This window comes from Macaca thibetana, chromosome 15, assembly GCF_024542745.1.
Source record: "Macaca thibetana thibetana isolate TM-01 chromosome 15, ASM2454274v1, whole genome shotgun sequence".
NCBI lineage: Eukaryota > Metazoa > Chordata > Mammalia > Primates > Cercopithecidae > Macaca > Macaca thibetana.
The window spans coordinates 10,353,238-10,372,318 of NC_065592.1; the positions used below are offsets into that span (position 1 = coordinate 10,353,238).

General features: G+C 50.7%; 4 protein-coding genes across 11 annotated transcripts in view; 3 read left to right on the top strand and 1 right to left on the bottom strand.

The window, feature by feature from the left end:
* Positions 1 to 19,081, bottom strand: part of DNM1 (dynamin 1) — a 158,627-nt gene that overhangs the window by 53,740 nt on the left and 85,806 nt on the right.
* PTGES2 (prostaglandin E synthase 2) overlaps positions 1 to 19,081 on the top strand; it is a 110,769-nt gene that overhangs the window by 23,948 nt on the left and 67,740 nt on the right. The gene's annotated exons all lie outside the window — the stretch shown is intronic.
* Positions 1 to 19,081, top strand: part of DPM2 (dolichyl-phosphate mannosyltransferase subunit 2, regulatory) — a 285,267-nt gene that overhangs the window by 11,059 nt on the left and 255,127 nt on the right. The window contains exon 1 of one of the 2 annotated variants that reach the window (XM_050760485.1): positions 14,668 to 14,677. The exons of the other annotated variant lie outside the window; for it this stretch is intronic. The gene's annotated coding sequence lies outside the window, so the exon portion shown is untranslated. Of the gene's footprint in view, positions 1 to 14,667; positions 14,678 to 19,081 lie in introns of those variants that run through there. 2 annotated transcript variants of the gene reach the window in all.
* Positions 14,180 to 19,081, top strand: part of CIZ1 (CDKN1A interacting zinc finger protein 1) — a 31,110-nt gene continuing 26,208 nt past the window's right edge. For 5 of the 7 annotated variants that reach the window (XM_050759831.1, XM_050759826.1, XM_050759832.1 and 2 more), the window contains exons 1-4: positions 14,180 to 14,335; positions 14,895 to 15,048; positions 15,292 to 15,407; positions 18,804 to 18,875. In XM_050759831.1, the coding sequence (XP_050615788.1) occupies positions 14,900 to 15,048; positions 15,292 to 15,407; positions 18,804 to 18,875 (337 nt within the window). In that variant the 5' untranslated portion in view covers positions 14,180 to 14,335; positions 14,895 to 14,899. Of the gene's footprint in view, positions 14,496 to 14,894; positions 15,049 to 15,291; positions 15,408 to 18,803; positions 18,876 to 19,081 lie in introns of all 7 variants that reach the window. The other 2 variants (XM_050759828.1, XM_050759829.1) reach the window with 2 other exon arrangements.

Genomic DNA, 19,081 nt, shown 5'->3' on the forward strand with positions numbered 1-19,081 from the left:
ATTGTGGGTGTGGAAAGTTCACATTGACTTGGGAGGAGTCGGGGGACTTCTCTGCAGAAGTGACATTTAAGAAGAGACCAGAACGATGAGAAGGAGCCAGCAGCAAGCAGATCGGGGGAAGAGCATGCCAGGCTGAATGACCAGCAAGTGCAGAGGCCCTGATGCCTGAAAGGCCCTTCTTGGGAGAATTGGAAGCTCTTGCCCTAGAGTTGGAAGTCTTTGCTCCAGCCCATTAGGATGGTGGTAAAACAGCATAAAACGGTGGGATTCGGCCGGGCGAGGTGGCTCACCGCTGTAATCCCAGCACTTTGGGAGGCCGAGGCGGGCGGATCACGAGGTTGGGAGATCACCTGGCTAACACGGCGAAACCCCATCTCTACTAAAAATACAAAAAATTAGCTGGGCGTGGTGGCGGACGTCTGTGGTCCCAGCTACTCAGGAGGCTGAGGCAGGAGAATGGCATGAACCCGGGAGGCGGAGCTTGCAGTGAGCCGAGATCGCGCCACTGCACTCCAGCCTGGGCGACAGAGCGAGACTCCGTCTCACAAAAAAAAAAAAAAAAAAAAAAAAAAAAAAAAAAAAAAAAAGCAGTGGGATTCAAATCCAAGGCTCCTACAATCCTGCCCTGCTTACCCTTTCACACGGAGAGACCATGGGGCCCTGAGCCCAGCCATCCACCTCTGCATTTAAGAAACCTAATTAGTATTCATGGCGGAGGCTAGGAAGGGAAGGCTAGCCTACACTGTGCTTATGGGGAGTCAGTGAGTCATTTCCCTGTGCTGTGAACAGTGTGGGGGCACTGCTGACAAAGTGGTCTGTGAATTGAAGACTGTTCACTTACTCATCCATTTAATGCGTATTTGTTGAGCCAGGTACTATGCTAGACTCCAGAGATAAAGCAGTGAGCAAAATGGACAAAGTTCTTACCCACATGTGGCTGACAATTCAGTGGAAAAAGACAGACAATATGGAAATAGGGCAATACCGATGGCCCTGTTAGATGATGTGCCCTGCAGAGCCAGAAAGCAGGGGCGGGGTAGGGTGGTGTTGCTATTGTGAAGATGGTGATCAGAGAGTGACCCTTGTGGGGAGGAATCTTCGAGGCAGGCATGGGGAACAAGCAGGCCCTCTCCCTAGTAGCACAAGGGAGTGGATTAGGAGCCTAATCTGGGCCTTAAACAAGCTGCATGACCCAGGTCCCGCCACGTCTCTGAACCTCAGTTAACTAATCTGGATAATGGGGATAATAATAGATCAAATGCCTGTGTAGGGCACAGCCCAGGCCTGGTGCTCAGGGGACCCTTTTTTTTTTTTTTTTTTTTTTTTTTTTTGAGACGGAGTCTCGCTGTGTCGCCCAGGCTGGAGTGCAGAGGCCGGATCTCAGCTCATTGCAAGCTCCGCCTCCCGGGTTTTTACGGCATTCTCCTGCCTCAGCCTCCCGAGTAGCCGGGACTACAGGCGCCCACCACCTCGCCCGGCTAGTTTTTTGTATTTTTTAGTAGAGACGGGGTTTCACCGTGTTAGCCAGGATGGTCTCGAACTCCTGACCTCGTGATCCGCCCATCTCGGCCTCCCAAAGTGCTGGGATTACAGGCTTGAGCCACTGCGCCCGGCCAGGGGACCCTTATTAAGCTGCAGCTGTGAAGATGCCAATGATGACAGCTCACCAGACAGCTGGAGCATCAGTGCCACACAACTTGCATCCTGGCAGCTGTTCCATACCAACCTGTTATTATGCTTTGAGGACAAAAGAAGGCAGAGATGGGAGCCTGGATGAGTGGCACCAGGAGGGGGTGCAGTTTATAGATGTCCGCCTAGAGGGCATCATGGCGAGCTTTTAATATTATTTATTTATTTATTTATTTTATTTATTTTTGAGACAGAGCCTCACTCTGCCACCAGGCTGGAGTGCAGTGGCGCGACCTCAGCTCACTGCAACCTCTGCCTCCTGGGTTCAAGCGATTCTCCTGCCTCAGCCTCCCGAGTAGCTGGGACTACAGGCATGTGCCACCACCACGTCTAGCTAATTTTTGTATTTTTTGTTTGTTTGTTTTTTGAGATGGAATCTCGCTCTGTTGCCCAGGCTGAAGTGCAGTGGTGCGATCTTGGCTCACTGCAACCTCCATCTCCCGGGTTCAAGCGATTCTCCTGCCTCAGCCTCCCAAGTAGCTGGGACTACAGGCACGTGCCATCACACCTGGCTATTTTTTTTTTTGTATTTTTAGTAGAGATAGGGTTTCACTGTGTTAGCCAGGATGGGCTCGATCTCCTGACCTCATGATTTGCCCCCCTCTGCCTCCGAAAGTGCTGGGATTACAGGTGTGAGCCACCATGCCCTGCCAATTTTTGTATTTTTAGTAGAGATGGGGTTTCACCATGTTGGCTGGGATGGTCTCGATCTCTTGACCTTGTGATCTGCCTGCCTCAGCCTCCCAAAATGTTGGGATTACAGGCATGAGCCACTGCACCCAGCCTTTTTAAAAATTTATTTATTTTTTTTTTTTTTATTTGAGATGTAGTCTCACTCTGTCTCCCAGGCTGGAGTGCAGTGTCGCGATCTCAGCTCACTGCAACCTCCGCCTCTGGGGTTCAAGTGGTTCTCCTGCCTCAGCCTCCCAAGTAGCTGGGACTACAGTCGTGTGCCACCACACCCGGCTGATTTTTTGTATTTCTTTCTTTCTTTCTTTTTGAGATGGAGTCTTGCTCTGTCACTCAGGCTAGAGTGCAGTGGTGTGATCTCAGCTCACTGCAACCTCTCCCTCTCTGGTTCAAGGAATTTTCCTGCCTCAACCTCCTGAGTAACTGGGATTACAGGCGCTCGCCACTGTGCCCAGCTAATTTTTGATTTTTAGTAGAGACGGGGTTTCACCATCTTGGCCAGGCTGTTCTCAAACTCCTGACCTCATGATCTGCCCGCCTCAGCCTCCCAAAATGCTGGGATTATAGCTGTGAACCACCATGCCCAGCCAGTTTTTATTATTTTTACTTTTTTCCCCCTAATTGCAATATTGAAAGTTATTGTAAAACTAGACTTTACACAAGTATTTAAAAACTTCTGGTCATCCTCTCACCTAGAGATAACCACTATAGCTTAGGTTTTATTATCTGGCTTTGTTTTTCATATATATACATATTAATTTTGTTCCATTTTGTTTTTACAGAAATGGGATCATACTAAGTATCCTATACTGCTGTATCACTGACGCCAGGCCAGCAGCCTGGCATCACATAGAGTTGGTTGAAAAGAAGAATCTCAGGGCCAGATGCGGTGGCCCACGCCTGTAATCCCAGCTCTTTGGGAGACCAAGATGGGTGGATCACTTGAGGCCAGGAGTTCGAGACCAGACTGTCCAACATGGCAAAACTCCGTCTCTACTAAATACCTAAAAATTAGCTGGGCATGGTAGCCCCCGCCTGTAATCCCAGGCACTTGGGAAGCTGAGGTGGGAGAATTGCTTGAACCTGGGAGGCAGGGGTGGTGGTTGCATCAAGCCGAGATCATGCCATGCACTCCAGCCTGGGTGACAGAGCAAGACTTCTTCTCAAAAAAAAAAAAAAAAAAAAGAAAAAGAAAAGAAATGGCTTCTTTACTCTCTCTTGAGTTCCCAAAGCTTTTTTGTTCTTTGGTTTATTTTTAGAGATAAGATAAACCTTGCTTAGCTGCCCAGGCTGAATTGAGCTGCAGGAGCATAATCGCAGCTCCCTGTAGCCTCAAACTCCTGGGCTCAAGTGAGCTTCCTGCCTCAGTCACCCAAATAGCTGAAGCTACAAGTGCACACCACCATGGCCAGTTAGTTAAAACAATTTTTTTTTGTACAGACGGGATCTTGCTTTGTCGCCCAGGTTGGTTTTGAACTCCTGGCTTCAAATGATCCTACTGTTTTGGCGTCCCAAAGTGCTGGCACTATAGGTGTGAGCCACCATCCATGGCTGAGCTCCCAAAGTTTTGACCACCAATTGTGCTGGGCAGAATTTTTTTTTTTTTTTTTTTTTTTTTTTTTTTTTTTTTTTGAGACAGAGTCTTGCTCCAGCTCCAAGCTGGAGTGCAGTGGCGTGATCTCTGCTCACTACAACCTCTGCCTCCCGAGATCAAGCAATTCTCCTGCTTCAGCCTCCTGAGTAGCTGGGATTACAGGTGCCCACCATTACGCCCAGCTAATTTTTGTGTTTTTAGTACAGATGGGGTTTCATCATGTTGGCCAGGCTGGCTTTGAACTCTTGGCCTCAAATTACCCACCCGCCTCGGCCTCTCAACGTGCTGAAATTACAGATGTGGGCCACCGTGCCCAGCCCTGGGCAGATTATTAACAGCAGGAGTGTTTACTGGGCATTTCCTCCCAGCCCATTTACTGTGCTGAGGGATTCACCTGTACTGTCTCCCAAACTTGAAAAAGAAGTTTTTTTTTTGAGATGGAGTTTTGCTTTGGTCACCCAGGTTGGAATGCAATGGCGCAACCTCAGCTTACTGCAACCTCCACCTCCCAGGTTCAAGTGATTCTCCTGCCTCAGCCTCCCAAGTAGCTGGAATTACAGACACGTGCCATCATGCCCGGCTAATTTTTGTATTTTTAGTAGAGATGGGGTTTCACCATGTTGGCCAGGCTGGTCTTGAACTCCTGACCTCAGGTGATCCACCCACCTCGGCCTCCCAAAGTGCTGGGATTACAGGTGTGAGCAATCATGCCCTGCCGAGAAAGAAGTTTTATTAGCCTCCTTTGACAGATGAGGAAACTGAGGCACAGAGAGTTTAGTGAAGAGCATGTCTGAGGTCACATAGCCAAGAAATGATGGAGTCAAGGTGTGGACGGATGTCAGTTTGACTTAGAGCTTCCATATTTACATCCTACACTATGCCAGTTCTGGTAATCGATGGTTTTCTCCCAGGGATGCTGTGTGGAGAATACATATTTTTGGTGCACATAAAATAAAACATGAGGCTTTTTTTTTTTTTTTTTTTTTTGAGATGGAGTCTTGCTCTATTGCCAGGCTGGAGTGAAGTAGTGCGATCTCAGCTCACTGCAACCTCTGCTTCCTGGATTCAAGCAATTCCCCTGTCTCAGCCTCCCAAGTAGCTAGGACTGCAGGCACTCGCCACCACGCCTGACTAATATTTTGTATTTTAGTAGAGGTGGGATTTCACCATGTTGACCATGGTCTTGATCTCCTGACCTTGTGATCCACCCGCCTTGGCCTCCCAAAGTGCTGGGATTACAGGCGTGAGCCACCATGCCTGGCCAAAACATGAGCCCTTTCTGACAGTGCTTGTGTTGTATACATACACAGTGGGTGCTCAATAAATGCCAGTTGAATTGAGCAGTGGCCTTAGTACACAGCTCCAGGGTCAAGTCATTATATTTAGTCACTAAGTCTGCTCAGGGTCTGGCTCTTTGGAGTCATCCATTCATTCATTCATTCATTTTTTCCACAGGTATGGAACAGTGGCTACTTTGTGCCAGATCTCAGCAAGACAACAGGGGGATGAAGAGGTTAATAAGATGCAGGGATCATCCTGCTGGAATGGGAGTCACAGGGGAGGGGTTAAGGGGACCAGGTGCATGGAACAAGGGCACCTGGCACAGCCTGGGGCAGGGTCACTGCTGAGGAAACAGCTGGGTCAGACTGGGCCTTCTCTACATGGTTGCAGGCTGGGCACCAATATTTCCTATGGGCTTTGGGGCTCTGGCAGTCCAGGCGTCTGTGCCTGCACACCTCATCTCCTGTTGAAGGGCTCCCTGTGAGCCTGGAACAGGGCAGGTGCCCATGTGTGCTAATCATGCCATGGTTAGGTCTGAAGCCAGACTGCCTGGTGCTCAAATCCCACCTCTGTCACTTTCTAACCTGATGACCTTGGGCAAGTCATTTTACCTTCCAAAGATTCAGTTTCTTCATCTGTAAAAGGAGGATTATAATAACCCCTAACTCATAGGATTGTGTGAAGGTTCAGTAATGTAATAACAACTTAGGTAAATCATCCAACAGTGCCTGGAACTGTGAATAATGAGAGCTACAAATAGTGTCATTATAACCATCATCACCATTGCACTGTCCAAAGAAACTTATTCGGTGTTGTGAAGGTAGCAGAGGGTGTGGCTGGATGCGGTAAGGAAGGAGACAGAGTCTGTTATCCACCAGTCAGTCCTGTCTGGCAGAGATGGCCAAACTAGAGCCCTAAGTCAGGACCTACCCTGGGTCCGCTGGAAGGTAGGGGCAGCAACAAGCTCGTGCCCATCTGGCTATTCCCTGCCTCTGTCCTCTGCCTTTCATATTCCATTTATTTTTAGGAAAAGGCACAGGTGGCGACAGCCACTGGGGAGGCCACGTGATAAGCATATGGTCTTATATATTTCTCTGCCTCTTGTCTGACTTGGAGCTGTTGCCGAATACAGCCTGTTCCCAGGGATTCTGAGCTGGGGCATCTGGTGGTGGGGGGGGGGGGGGCCCACCTTATGACCTATGCTAGGTGCCTCACTGGAATGTGCCTCTGTAGGGTGATGGACACAGATATCAAAGGCACGAAGGGCTACTATGATGAACACTAACCCGAGGAAAGAGGGAGGAAATTGCATCCTGAAGCAATCCATTCATTCACTCATCATTCACTAATTTAATCAGCCTTCACCACACAGACCTGTGATGTGCAGGGTTCTGAGCTGGGTCCCAAGGACATGAGGACAACTTGGCAGGTGCTTTCCACCATCATGGGCACACGACATTGCTGAGGACAGAAATAGTGCAAGGTGGGGAGGTGGTAGGTTACAAGATAAAGAAGCTATAGTCAATAGCCAATTAGAAAGGGTGCTGGGAAAATAGCAACAACAACTACTATAGAAACCGTTCAGGTACTAGGTGAAGAGGCCTGTGAAACCGTAACTTAATGCAAGGCTTGAATAAATAGAGATGTTCACGGCCGGGCGCAGTGGCTCACGCCTGTAATCTCAGCACTTTGAAAGCCTGAGGCGGGGGGATCACGAGGTCAAGAGATCGAGACCATCCTGGCCAACATGGTGAAACCCCATCTCTACTAAAAATACAAAAATTAGCTGGGCATGGTGGCACGCGCCTGTAGTCCCAGCTACTCAGGAGGCTGAGGCAGGAGAATCGCTTGAACCCGGGAGGCAGAAGTTGTATTGAGCAGAGATCGTGCTACTGCACTCCAGCCTGAAGACAGAGCAAGACTCTGTATCAAATAAATAAATAAATAAATGAGACATTCACCTCATTCTTTTCTCCTTCCTTCCTTCCTTCTTCTTTTTTTTTTTTTTTTTTTTGGAGACAGGGTCTCGCTCTGTTGCCAAGGCTGAAGTGCAGTGGCACGATCATGGCTCACTGTAGACTTGACCTCTCTGGCTCAAGTGATCCTCTTACCTCAACCTCCTAAATAGCTGAGACTACAGGCATGCACCACCATGCCCAGCTAATTTTTAGTTATTTGTAGAGACGGTGATCTCCCTATATTGTCCAGCCTGGTCTCGAATTTCTGGGCTCAAGGAATCCTACCACCTTGGCCTCTCAAAGTATTGGGATTATAGGTGTGAGTCATAACACCTGGCCCATTTACTTCCTTCTTAAACTGAAAAACCAGGGGTAAAGATGTTAGTTTTTCCTCCAATTTAAACATATTTAGTGCAACACCAATCAAAACTCTGATGAGGTCCAGGTTTGGTGGCTCATGCCTGTAATCCCAGCACTTTGGGAGGCCAAGGAGGGCAGATCATCTGAAGTCAGGATTTCGAGACCAGCCTGGCCAACATGGTGAAACCCCATCTCTACTAAAAATACAAAAAATTAGCTGGGTGTGGTGGCGCACGCCTGTATTCCCAGCTACTTGGGAAATTGAGACACAACAATCACTCAAACCCAGGAGGCAGAGGTTGCAGTGAGCCAAGATTGCACCATTGCACTCCAGTTTGGGCGAGAGAGCGATACTCTGCCTCAAAAACAAACAAAAATTCTGGTGGGATTTCAGAGGTTGGGGAAGGTTTGACAAAATTCTATAAAGTATCTGAAAAAAAAAACATAATTGAGAATTAGCAAAAACTTTTTAAAGAATGACAATGTCTGGCCGGGCGCGGTGGCTCAAGCCTGTAATCCCAGCACTTTGGGAGGCCGAGGCAGGTGGATCACGAGGTCAGGAGATCGAGACCATCCTGGCTAACACAGTGAAACCCCGTCTCTACTAAAAATACAAAAAATTAGCCGGGCGAGGTGGCGGGCGCCTGTGGTCCCAGCTACTCGGAGGCTGAGGCAGGAGAATGGCGTAAACCCGGGAGGCGGAGCTTGCAGTGAGCTGAGATCCGGCCACTGCACTCCAGCCTGGGCGACAGAGCGAGACTCCGTCTCAAAAAAAAAAAAAAAAAAAAAAAAAAAAAAAAAAAGAATGACAATGTCAGGGGCTTGCACTATCAGGGGTAAACATATTCTAAAGCTATAATCATCAAAGTATATGGCATCATCATGAGAACGGATAGATAGAGTCCATGAGAAGGGATAGATAGATAAAGTACTGGAGCAGAATAGGTCTGCAAGACCTGGCACAGTGGCTCACGCCTGTAATCCTAGCACTTAGGGTGGCCAGGGTGGGTAGATGACTTGAGGTCAGGAGTTCCAGACCAGCCTAGTCAATACGGTGAAACCCCATCTCTACTGAAAATACAAAAATTAGCTGGGTGTGGTGGTGCATGCCTGTAGTCTCAGCTACTCAGGATGCTGAGGCAGGAGAATCACTTAAACCCAGGAGGCAGAGGCTGCAGTGAGCCGAGATCGCACCACTGCACTCCAGCCGGGGTGACAGAGCAAAACTCTGTCTCAAAAAAACAAAACAAAACAAAAACACGAGTCCACTCCACTACACACCTGGGATGGTAATGTGCCTGCATTTTATAAGCTGGTGAGCTCACTTCACATCATATTGTGGGTGTTTATCCTTTGAAAACATAATTTCTGATGGCTGTGCACTGTTCCTTAAAAGGTGACACCATGACTTATTTAGCTATTCCCCTAAAGTTGATTCTTTTCCAGACAGCTATTATAAATAATGTTTTGGCTGAGTGTGGTGGCTCACGCCTGTAATCTCAGCACTTTGGGAGACCATGGCAGGAGAATCACTTGATCCTATGAGCTCAAGACCAGCCCGGGCAACATAGTGAAACCCCTGTCTTTAAAAAAAAAAATACAGGCCGGGCGCGGTGGCTCAAGCCTGTAATCCCAGCACTTTGGGAGGCCGAGGTGGGCGGATCACGAGGTCAGGAGATCGAGACCATCCTGGCTGACACGGTGAAACCCCGTCTCTACTAAAAATACAAAAAACTAGCCGGGCGCGGTGGCGGGCGCCTGTAGTCCCAGCTACTCGGGAGGCTGAGGCAGGAGAATGGCGTAAACCCGGGAGGCGGAGCTTGCAGTGAGCTGAGATCTGGCCACTGCACTCCAGCCTGGGTGACAGAGCGAGACTCCGTCTCAAAAAAAAAAAAAAAAAAAAAAAAAAAAAAAAAACAATACAAAAATTAGCTGGGCATGGTGGCATGGGCCTGTAGTCCCAGTTGCTCAGGAGGCTGAGGTAGGAGGCTCCATTGAGCCAGGGAGGGAAAGGCTGCAGTGAGCTGTGAGCTGTGATCGTTCCACTGCACTCCAGACTGGGAGACAGAGCAAGACCATGTCTCTCTTTTTTTTTTTTTTTGAGACGGAGTCTTGCTCTGTGCCCCAGGCTGGAGTGCAGTGGCGCGATCTCGGCTCACTGCAAGCTCTGCCCCCCGGGTTCACGCCATTCTCCTGCCTCAGCCTCCCGAGTAGCTGGGACTACAGGTGCCCGCCACTACGCCCAGCTAATTATTTTTGTATTTTTAGTAGAGACGGGGTTTCACCATGTTAGCCAGGATGGTCTCGATCTCCTGACCTCGTGATTCGCCCGCCTTGGCCTCCCAAAGTGCTGGGATTACAGGCTTGAGCCACCGCGCCCGGCCTCTTTTTTTTGTTTTGTTTTCAGACCGAGTTTTGCTCTCGTTTCCCAGGCTGGAGTGCAATGGCACGATCTTGGCTCACTGCAACCTCTGCCTCCCAGGTTCAAGCGATTCTCCTACCTCAGTCTCCTGAGTAACTGGGATTACAGGTGCCCACCACCACACCCAGCTAATTTTTTGTATTTTTAGTAAAGACAGGGTTTCACTTCGTTGGCCAGGTTGGTCTCGAACCCCTGACCTCAGGCGATCCACTACCTTAGCCTCCCAAAGTGCTGGAATTACAGGCGTAAGCCACCGAGCCCAGCTGACCCTGTCTTAAAAAAAAAAAAGAAAGAAAAAAGAAAAGAATATATAAATGTTTCCATGAACAACCTGCTATCTTGTAAAAGTCTCATTTCTGATTATTTTCTTAGGCTAGACTCCTACAAGTGGTGTCACTGGGTCAAAGGGCAAAACATGTGCAAGATTTTTTTTTTTTTTTTTTTTTTTTTTGAGATGGACTTTTGCTCTTGTCACCCAGGCTGGAGTGCAATGGTGCAATCTTGGCTCACTGCAACCTCTGGCTCCTGGATTCAAGCAATTCTCCTGCCTCAGCCTCCCGAGTAGCTGGGATTACAGGCGTCTGCCATCATGCCCGACTAATTTTTGTATTTTTAGTAGAGATGGGGTTTCACCATGTTGGCCAGGCTGGTCTCTAACTCCTGACTTCAGGTGATCCGCCCGCCTCGGCCTCCCAAAGTGCTGGGATTACAGGCGTGAGCCACCACATCGGCCCAAGAATCTTTTTTTTTTTTTTTTTTTTTTTTTTGAGACGGAGTCTCGCTCTGTGGCCCAGGCTGGAGTGCAGTGGCCGGATCTCAGCTCACTGCAAGCTCCGCCTCCCGGGTTTACGCCATTCTCCTGCCTCAGCCTCCTGAGTAGCTGGGACTACAGGCGCCCGCCACCTCGCCCGGCTAAGTTTTTGTATTTTTTAGTAGAGACGGGGTTTCACCGTGTCAGCCAGGATGGTCTCGATCTCCTGACCTCGTGATCCGCCCGTCTCGGCCTCCCAAAGTGCTGGGATTACAGGCTTGAGCCACCGCGCCCGGCCTTCAAGATTCTTTTTTGTTTGTTTGTTTGTTTTTGTTTTTTTGAGACGGAGTCTCGCTCTGTCCCCCAGGCTGGAGTGCAGTGGCGATCTCGGCTCATTGCAAGCTCCGCCTCCTGGGTTTACGCCATTCTCCTGCCTCAGCCTCCTGAGTAGCTGGGACTACAGGCGCCCGCCACCGCGCCCGGCTAATTTTTTGTATTTTTAGTAGAGACGGGGTTTCACCGTGGTCTCGATCTCCTGACCTTGTGATCCGCCCGCCTCGGCCTCCCAAAGTGCTGGGATTACAGGCGTGAGCCACCGCCCCCGGCCAAGATTCTTGATATAAAATTTGCAAATTGCTTTCCAGAAAGATGAACCAACACAGGAAGTTAGTGCTGGCTTTCCACCTTCACCAGCACAAGCATTATTTTTAGTTTTTTCACTTTGGCAATTTGTTAAGCTACTTCTGTGCCAGGTGCCAGTGCTAAGCATTATGTAATGTCATCCTTACCACCCCGGGAGGGGGCACACATTTCACCAAGGAGGAAACCAGCTAAAAGGCCTCTCCCCCAGCCAGTGTCACCTAGCCACAAGGCAGGGGAGTCACGATTCAATTCTGGACTTCTCCAACGCTAGCACCCAGATCAAGGTGTCAACGTGCTTGCTTGGCAGCCTGGGCAGTCTTTTATTTTTATTTTTTGAAATGGAGTCTTGCTCTGTCATCCAGGCTGGAAGGCAGTGATGTGATCTCGGCTGCAACATCTGCCTCCTGGGTTCAAGCGATTCTTCTGCCTCAGCCTCCCGAGTAGCTGAGATTACAGGCGCCCGCCACCACACCCGGCTAATTTTTTGTATTTTCAGTAGAGACGTAGTTTTACCATATTGGCCAGGCTGGTCTCGAACTCCTGACCTTAAGTGATCCACTCGCCTGGAGCTCCCAAAGTGCTGGGATTACAGGGGTGACCCACTGTGCCCAGTAGAGCCTGGGCAGTCTTGACTCGCCCATCTCTCCTCACTGCTTCCCTCTTGGTTTACACGGGAACGGGTTTTCTAATTGGCAGATTTGATGCTGTCACTCATGAGGTTCACACCCTTTTCCCCGTGCTCCCTACCCTTAAGGGATAAAGCCTACTCCTCAGCCCAGCGTTCCAAGTCCCCACCCTCCAGGCAGCCTGTTCACCCATAAGCGCCGACGTTCCCCGGGCCCCGGAAGCCACCCTGCCCTCTGGCCTCGCCGAGTCACTTTCGCGCCTCTAAGTCCTAGCTCTTCCGCGGCTAGTCCAGGCCGAGTTAGGCTCCCCGGCCGCAACCTGTCTGCCGCAGAGCCAGTCCAGAGCTTTGGAGCGGTGCTCGTCACATGACTGCAGTGATTTATGGACACGCAAGTTCTACTGCCCGAGCACCCTCAGTCAACGCGCTCCGCCTGCCCTGGTCTGCGCGCCGCCAGCGCCCCCGCGCGCCCTGCCGGCCCAACGTCGGCGCGGAAGGCTGGGCGAGGAGTCGCCGGGCTGTGACTCGCGCAAGGCAGGGAGCCACAGAGAAGGGAGACTGAACTGCTACTTAGTCCAGGAGAGGTGGCTCACCCCTGTAATCCCAGCACTTTGGGAGGCCAAGGCAGGCGGATCACTTGAGCTCAGGAGTTCGAGACTAGCCTGACCAACATGGTGAAGCCCCGTCTCTATTAAAAAATACAAAAATTAGCCGGGAGTGGTGGCCCGCGCCTGTAGTCTTAGGTATTCCGGAAGCTGAGGGCGGGGGGACCACTTGAACCCCGGAGACGGAGGTTGCGGTGAGCCCAGATGGCGTCACTGTACTTCAGCCTCCGCGACAGAGTGAGACTCCATCTCAAAAAAATAAAAAATAAATAAAAGAATTACTACTTAGTAGCCAAGGATTGTTATGGCGCGGGGACGGGGTATACGGTGGTTGTTAAAGGGGTCCTTGGGGGCAAGACCATTTTAGGTGCAGGATGAGGGAGCAGGGCTCTCTTTGTCTCTCCTTTTCTTTTTAAAATTTTTATTTTTTAATATTTATTTATTTATTTATTTTTTGAGACGGAGTCTCGCTCTGTCGCCAGGCTGGAGTGCAGTGGCGCGATCTCGGCTCACTGCAACCTCCGCCTCCCGGGTTCAAGGAATTCTCCTGCCTCAGCCTCCCAAGTAGCTGGGACTACAGGCAGTCACCACCATGCCCGGCTAATTTTTTTTTGTATTTTTAGTAGAGACGGGGTTTCACCACGTTGGCCAGGATGGTCTCAATCTCTTGACCTCGTGATCCGCCCGCCTCGGCCTCCCAAAGTGCTGGGATTACAGGCGTGGGCCACCACGCCCGGACTATTTATTTTTTTGACAGCTCTTGCTCTGTCGCTCAGGCTGGAGTGCAGTGGCGCGATCTCAGCTCACTGCAGCCTGTGCCTCCCGGGCTCAAGTGATCCTTTTGTCTTAGCCTTCCGAGTAGCTGGGACTACAGACGCCCGCCACCACGCCCGGCTAATGTTTGTATTTTTTGTAGAGAGGGATTTCACCGTGTTGCTCAGGCTGGTCTCGAACTCCTGGGCTCAATCGATCCTACAGCCTCGGCCTCCCAGAGTACTGAGATTACAGGCGGGAGCCACCGCGCCCAGCCCCTAGGGTTGTTTTTTGATAATTGGACTCGACCCTCCTCACCCACTCCTTCCTTAGCCAAATTTACTGAGAAAGGACTTTGAGGTGGACTCCCCCTCCACCCCTCCGTGGGCAAACTCCTGCCGGACTGTAAGACCTTGGCCGTCCTCTCGCCTGGCCTGGGTCCCTCGAATGAATGTACATCCGCTAACTGCGCGCCCTCTCCCACCGCAGCCCCGCGCGGGCCCCAGGATCGCAGGACCGCGGCGGCCGCAGGGAGGTCGGTTGGAAACAGGTTCTTCTGGAAGTCCCCCTCGATGCCCCCGCGGGATGGCTGACCCTTCCGGGCGGCAGACGGACCTTGGTCTTCGAGCCTTCCCTTCGCGACGCGGAGGACGCGGTTCGGAAGGTGTGCGCCGCCCAGGACCCCCTGGCACCTGCTCGCGCTCCGCAGCCGCCCCCGCAGCGTGACGGGTGCACTGGGCGGGCTCGGGTGGTGCGGCTCGTGGCGCCTGGACCTCCCGTCCCCCAGAGGGCGCTGCCCTGGCCGGCTCCGCCCATATTTGGGCCTTACGAGCCCACAGGCCCCGGAGAAGCCGCGGGGAGGCCGGGAGCCCGCGGGCCGGAGCCGCCCGGCCGGAGTGTGGGCGCTGGGCGGCCGGCCCACCCGTGGGGGCGACTTGAGCGTTGAGGGCGCGCGGGGAGGCGAGGTGCGGGGCTGGGGGCGGCGGGATCGTGGGGATCCGCGCGCGAGCTGGCTGTGTCTGCGGAGGAGGGGGCTGGTGGGGTGGGAGCGGGTGGAGTGGGGCTCGAGGAGGTGGCGATGGTGGGGAGAAGCCGTCCCACGGGGCTCAGGACCACGGTGATGGGGTTGGACGGGTGCCGATGTTATTGACACCCGGGGCCGGGAGAGGGTTGCGGTATTGAAAAGGGGGTGTGAGTGGGGAAGTGATGGGCGCAGAGAGAGGCTGAGGCTGAGTGTGGGAGGATGGAGCCGCCAGAAATGGAGAGAGGGAGGGAGTTGAAGGAGGGGCTGTTGGCAGTGTCTGGGGGGCATTGGCAGTAGGGTGGTTGAATCTTGCCCCTGGCAGGATTGGAGGTAACTTGGAAGGATGGGCCAAGCGAGTGTGGCAGGCTCTTGGCAGGACTGGGAGTGCAGCTGTGAAAGCTCCTCGCGGGCCGTGGCTTGGGAGAGTAGCCGTGGATGGAAGGGGAGCAGGCCTGACCCATAGTGGGGACCCCTGGCCTTACTCTGCTTTCTGCCCCTAGCCATCATGTTCAACCAGCAGCAGCAGCAGCAGCTCCAGCAGTTACAGCAGCAGCAGCTCCAGCAGCAGCAATTGCAGCAGCAGCAGTTACTGCAGCTCCAGCAGCTGCTCCAGCAGTCCCCACCACAGGCCCCGTTGCCCATGACTGTAAGCCGGTGAGTTCCGCCTCCGGGGGCGATGGCTTCAGCCTTGCCACTCAGACCCATGTCTCGGAGGTCCCGATCCCCATCCTTTTTCCCAGTGCCATCTCCATTTGAGTCCTGGAGATCACCCGTTCCAACCCCAAGGGGTCCTCTGTCTACCACAGAGTGGGGCGGAGAATGGAGGTGAGAAGTCTCGGGGAAGAAGGAAAGTCTGACTTTCCAAATAACCCTCTGACACCCCCTCCCAACACACAGGGGCCTCCCCGCACAGCAGCCACAGCAGCCGCTTCTGAATCTCCAGGGCACCAACTCAGCCTCCCTCCTCAACGGCTCCATGCTGCAGAGAGCTTTGCTTTTACAGCAGTTGCAAGGTATGGATGGCCCCAGGCCTCTTCTCAGTCTCTTTTAGTGTAGCTCCCTAGCAGCCCATTGCACTAAGTCTCAACTCCACCCAGCAACCCTCAGAGGGAGCTATTCTTGGCATCCTAGTTCACTCAGGAAGACACTGAGGCTCCAGGAGGTGAAAGTCCCTAAACTGCTAATTTGAATGCAGATCTGTCTGATCACAGAGGTGTGTCCTTGGCGGCAGTGCTGGCTCTTTGGGTGGTACTCAGCACACTTCACTCACATTCAGATTAGATGCCATTTGACAGATGAGGAAGCTGAGAAGGGAAATCATTTGCCCTGCATCAGCAGTGGCTAAGCTGGGCTGACGCCTGGGCGTCTTGACCATCCAGATATCTGAGTGGTTGTCTCTAGCCCTGTGCATTAAGCCTATGGCTTTGTCTCAATTTCCCAATATGGAGAGCAGTCTCAGCTCTTCCTTCCAAGATGCTGCTCCTTTTTTTTTTTTTTTTTTTTTTTTTTTTTTTTTTTTTTTGAGACAGAGTTTTGCTCTGTCACCCAGGCTGGAGTGCAATGGTGTGATCTTGGCTCACTGCAACCTCCGCCTCCTGCATCCGGTCCAAGCAATTCTCCTGCTTTAGCCTCCCGAGTAGCTGGGATTACAGGTGCCTGCGACTACACCCAGCTAATTTTTTTTTTTTTTTAATTTTTTTTTTTATTTTTTATTTTTTTTTTACTTTTATTTATTTTTTTTTTTTTGAGACGGAGTCTCGCTGTGTCGCCCAGGCTGGAGTGCAGTGGCGCGATCTCGGCTCACTGCAAGCTCCGCCTCCCGGGTTCACGCCATTCTCCTGCCTCAGCCTCCTGAGTAGCTGGGACTACAGGCGCCCACAACCGCGCCCGGCTAATTTTTTTTGTATTTTTAGTAGAGACGGGGTTTCACCGTGGTCTCGATCTCCTGACCTTGTGATCCGCCCGCCTCGGCCTCCCAAAGTGCTGGGATTACAGGCGTGAGCCACCGCGCCCGGCCACCCAGCTAATTTTTTTTTTTTTTTTTTTTTTTTTGAGACGGAGTCTCGCTGTGTCGCCCAGGCTGGAGTGCAGTGGCCGGATCTCAGCTCACTGCAAGCTCTGCCTCCCGGGTTTTTACGCCATTCTCCTGCCTCAGCCTCCCGAGTAGCCGGGACTACAGGCGCCCGCCACCTTGCCCGGCTAGTTTTTTGTATTTTTTAGTAGAGACGGGGTTTCACCGTGTTAGCCAGGATGGTCTCGAACTCCTGACCTCGTGATCCGCCCGTCTCGGCCTCCCAAAGTGCTGGGATTACAGGCTTGAGACACCGCGCCCGGCCTTTTTTTTTTTTTTTTTTTTTTTTTTTCTTTTTTGAGACGGAGTCTCGCTCTATCACCCAGGCTGGAGTGCAGTGGCTGGATCTCAGCTCACTGCAAGCTCCGCCTCCTGGGTTTACTCCATTCTCCTGCCTCAGCCTCCCAAGTAGCTGGGACTACAGGCGCCTGCCACCTCGCCCGGCTAGTTTTTTGTATTTTTTAGTAGAGACAGGGTTTCACCGTGTTCGCCAGGATGGTCTCGATATCCTGACCTCGTGATCCGCCCATCTCGGCCTCCCAAGGTGCTGGGATTACAGGCGTGAGCCACCGTGCCTGGCCAATTTTTGTATTTTTAATAGAGATGGGGTTTCTCCATGTTGGCCAGGCTAGTCTTGAACTCTCGACCTCAGGTGATCCACCCGCCTTGGCCTCCCAAAGTGCTGGGATTATAGGTGTGAGCCACTGTGCTCAGCCAAGATGATGCTCCTGATTCTACTGATAACCCCCTAAAGAGAAGTACAACCACAATCCCATTTTACAGACAAAGAAACTGAGGCCCAGAGAGGGGTCATGTGCCCAAGATTACATAACAAGTCGGTATTGATTAGATGGTGGTCACTCTGTGGACCTGTCAGGGCCACATGGGTGTGGACAGTCCTGGGAACTGACTTAAAAATGATAAGCAGGTAGGTAGGGAGAGAACCACACACAGGGACCTGCCACATATACATATACATTTTCCTTTTCTTCTTTCTCGTTTAAAAAATTACAGTCTTCAGCCATGGGCTGTGGCTCACACCTATAATCCCTGCACTTTGGGAGGCCAAGGCGGGAGGATCACATGAGTCTGAGAGTTTGAGAACAGCTTGGGCAACATAGTGAAACTCTGTCTCTATTAAAAATACAAAAATTAGGCCAGGAGCAGTGAGTGGCTCACGCCCATAATCCCAGCACTTTGGGAGGCCGAGGTGGGCGAATCACGAAGTCAGGAGATCGAGACCATCCTGGCTCACATGGTGAAACCCTGTCTCTACTAAAAATACAAAAATTAACTGAGTGTGATCGTGTGTGCCTGTAGTCCCAGCTACTTGGGAGGCTGAGGCAGGAGAATTGCTTGAACCCGGGAGGTGGAGGTTGTGTTGAGCCGAGATCACGCTCCAGCCCAGTGACAGAGCAAGACCCTGTCTCAAAAAAAGAAAAGAGAAAAATACAAAAATTAGCTGGGTGTGGTGGCGTGCGCCTGTAATCCCAGCTACTCAGGAGGCTGAGGCATGAGAATTGCTTGAACCTAGGAGGCGGAGGTTGCAGGGAGCCAACATTGCATCACTGCATTCCAGCCTAGGTGACAGAGCAAGACCCTGTCTCAAAAAAAGAAAACAAATCACACTCTTGGCCAGGTGCAGTGGCACGTGCCTGTAATCCCAACTCTTTGGGAGGCCAAGGCAGGAGGTTTGTTTGAGGCCAGGAGTTCAAGATCAGCCTGGGCAACATAGCAAGACCCTTTCTCAAAAACAAACACAAGAATAAAAATCACACTCTTTAAAGTGGGGAAAAAGGTTAAAAGTGGGGATAGGAAAACCCGCAGTGTCATCTGTTGACTCACTCACCACCTGAAGAAAACCACCAGTCAGCATATTTGTCTGTTTCATCCCATTTTTCTTCTAGGCACAGACTTGGGGATTTGTATCTGATGATGGCGATTGATATAAGTCCCAGGCTGTACCTTGTTTCTTTTTCACTGAATAGAATGGCATGATCGTTTACCATAGGATTTCATCATCTGTGTTAAGATTATTTTTAATAACTGTTTAATATTGCACCAGAGGGCTATGCCTTTGTTTATCTAAACCTTCTTAGCTATTTGGCTCTTTCCTTTTTTTTTTTTTTTTTTTTGCTTTTTTCTTTCTTTTGCTTTTTTTTATTTTTTGTTTTGTTTTGTTTTGGTTTTTTTTTTTTTTTTTTTTTTTTTTTTTTTTTTTTTGCTGTTTTAAGTAACCCTGGGATGAATATGATGTTTGAGAGTGTTTTCTCACTGAGTGAGGGGGGATGGATGTTTTATGGCTCTTGATAAGTATTGCCAAATTGCTTTCCTAAAGGACTGGACCAGTTTGCAATGCCACCAGCCACGTATGACACTGCCGGTCTCACCATGCCCACGGCAACACTGGGTATTATATGCTTTTTATATATATATATATATAAACGTATATATACATATAATTAAGTTGGTTGGCAAAAAGAAGCTATGTCATGAATGTTTTAATTGACATTTCTTGGAGTGCTAGTGCAGTTGAACATTTTATATTTGTCTGTTGAACATTTTATTTCTTTTTGTGACTTGTCCATGTCCTTTGTTCATTTTTCTTTTAGGTTG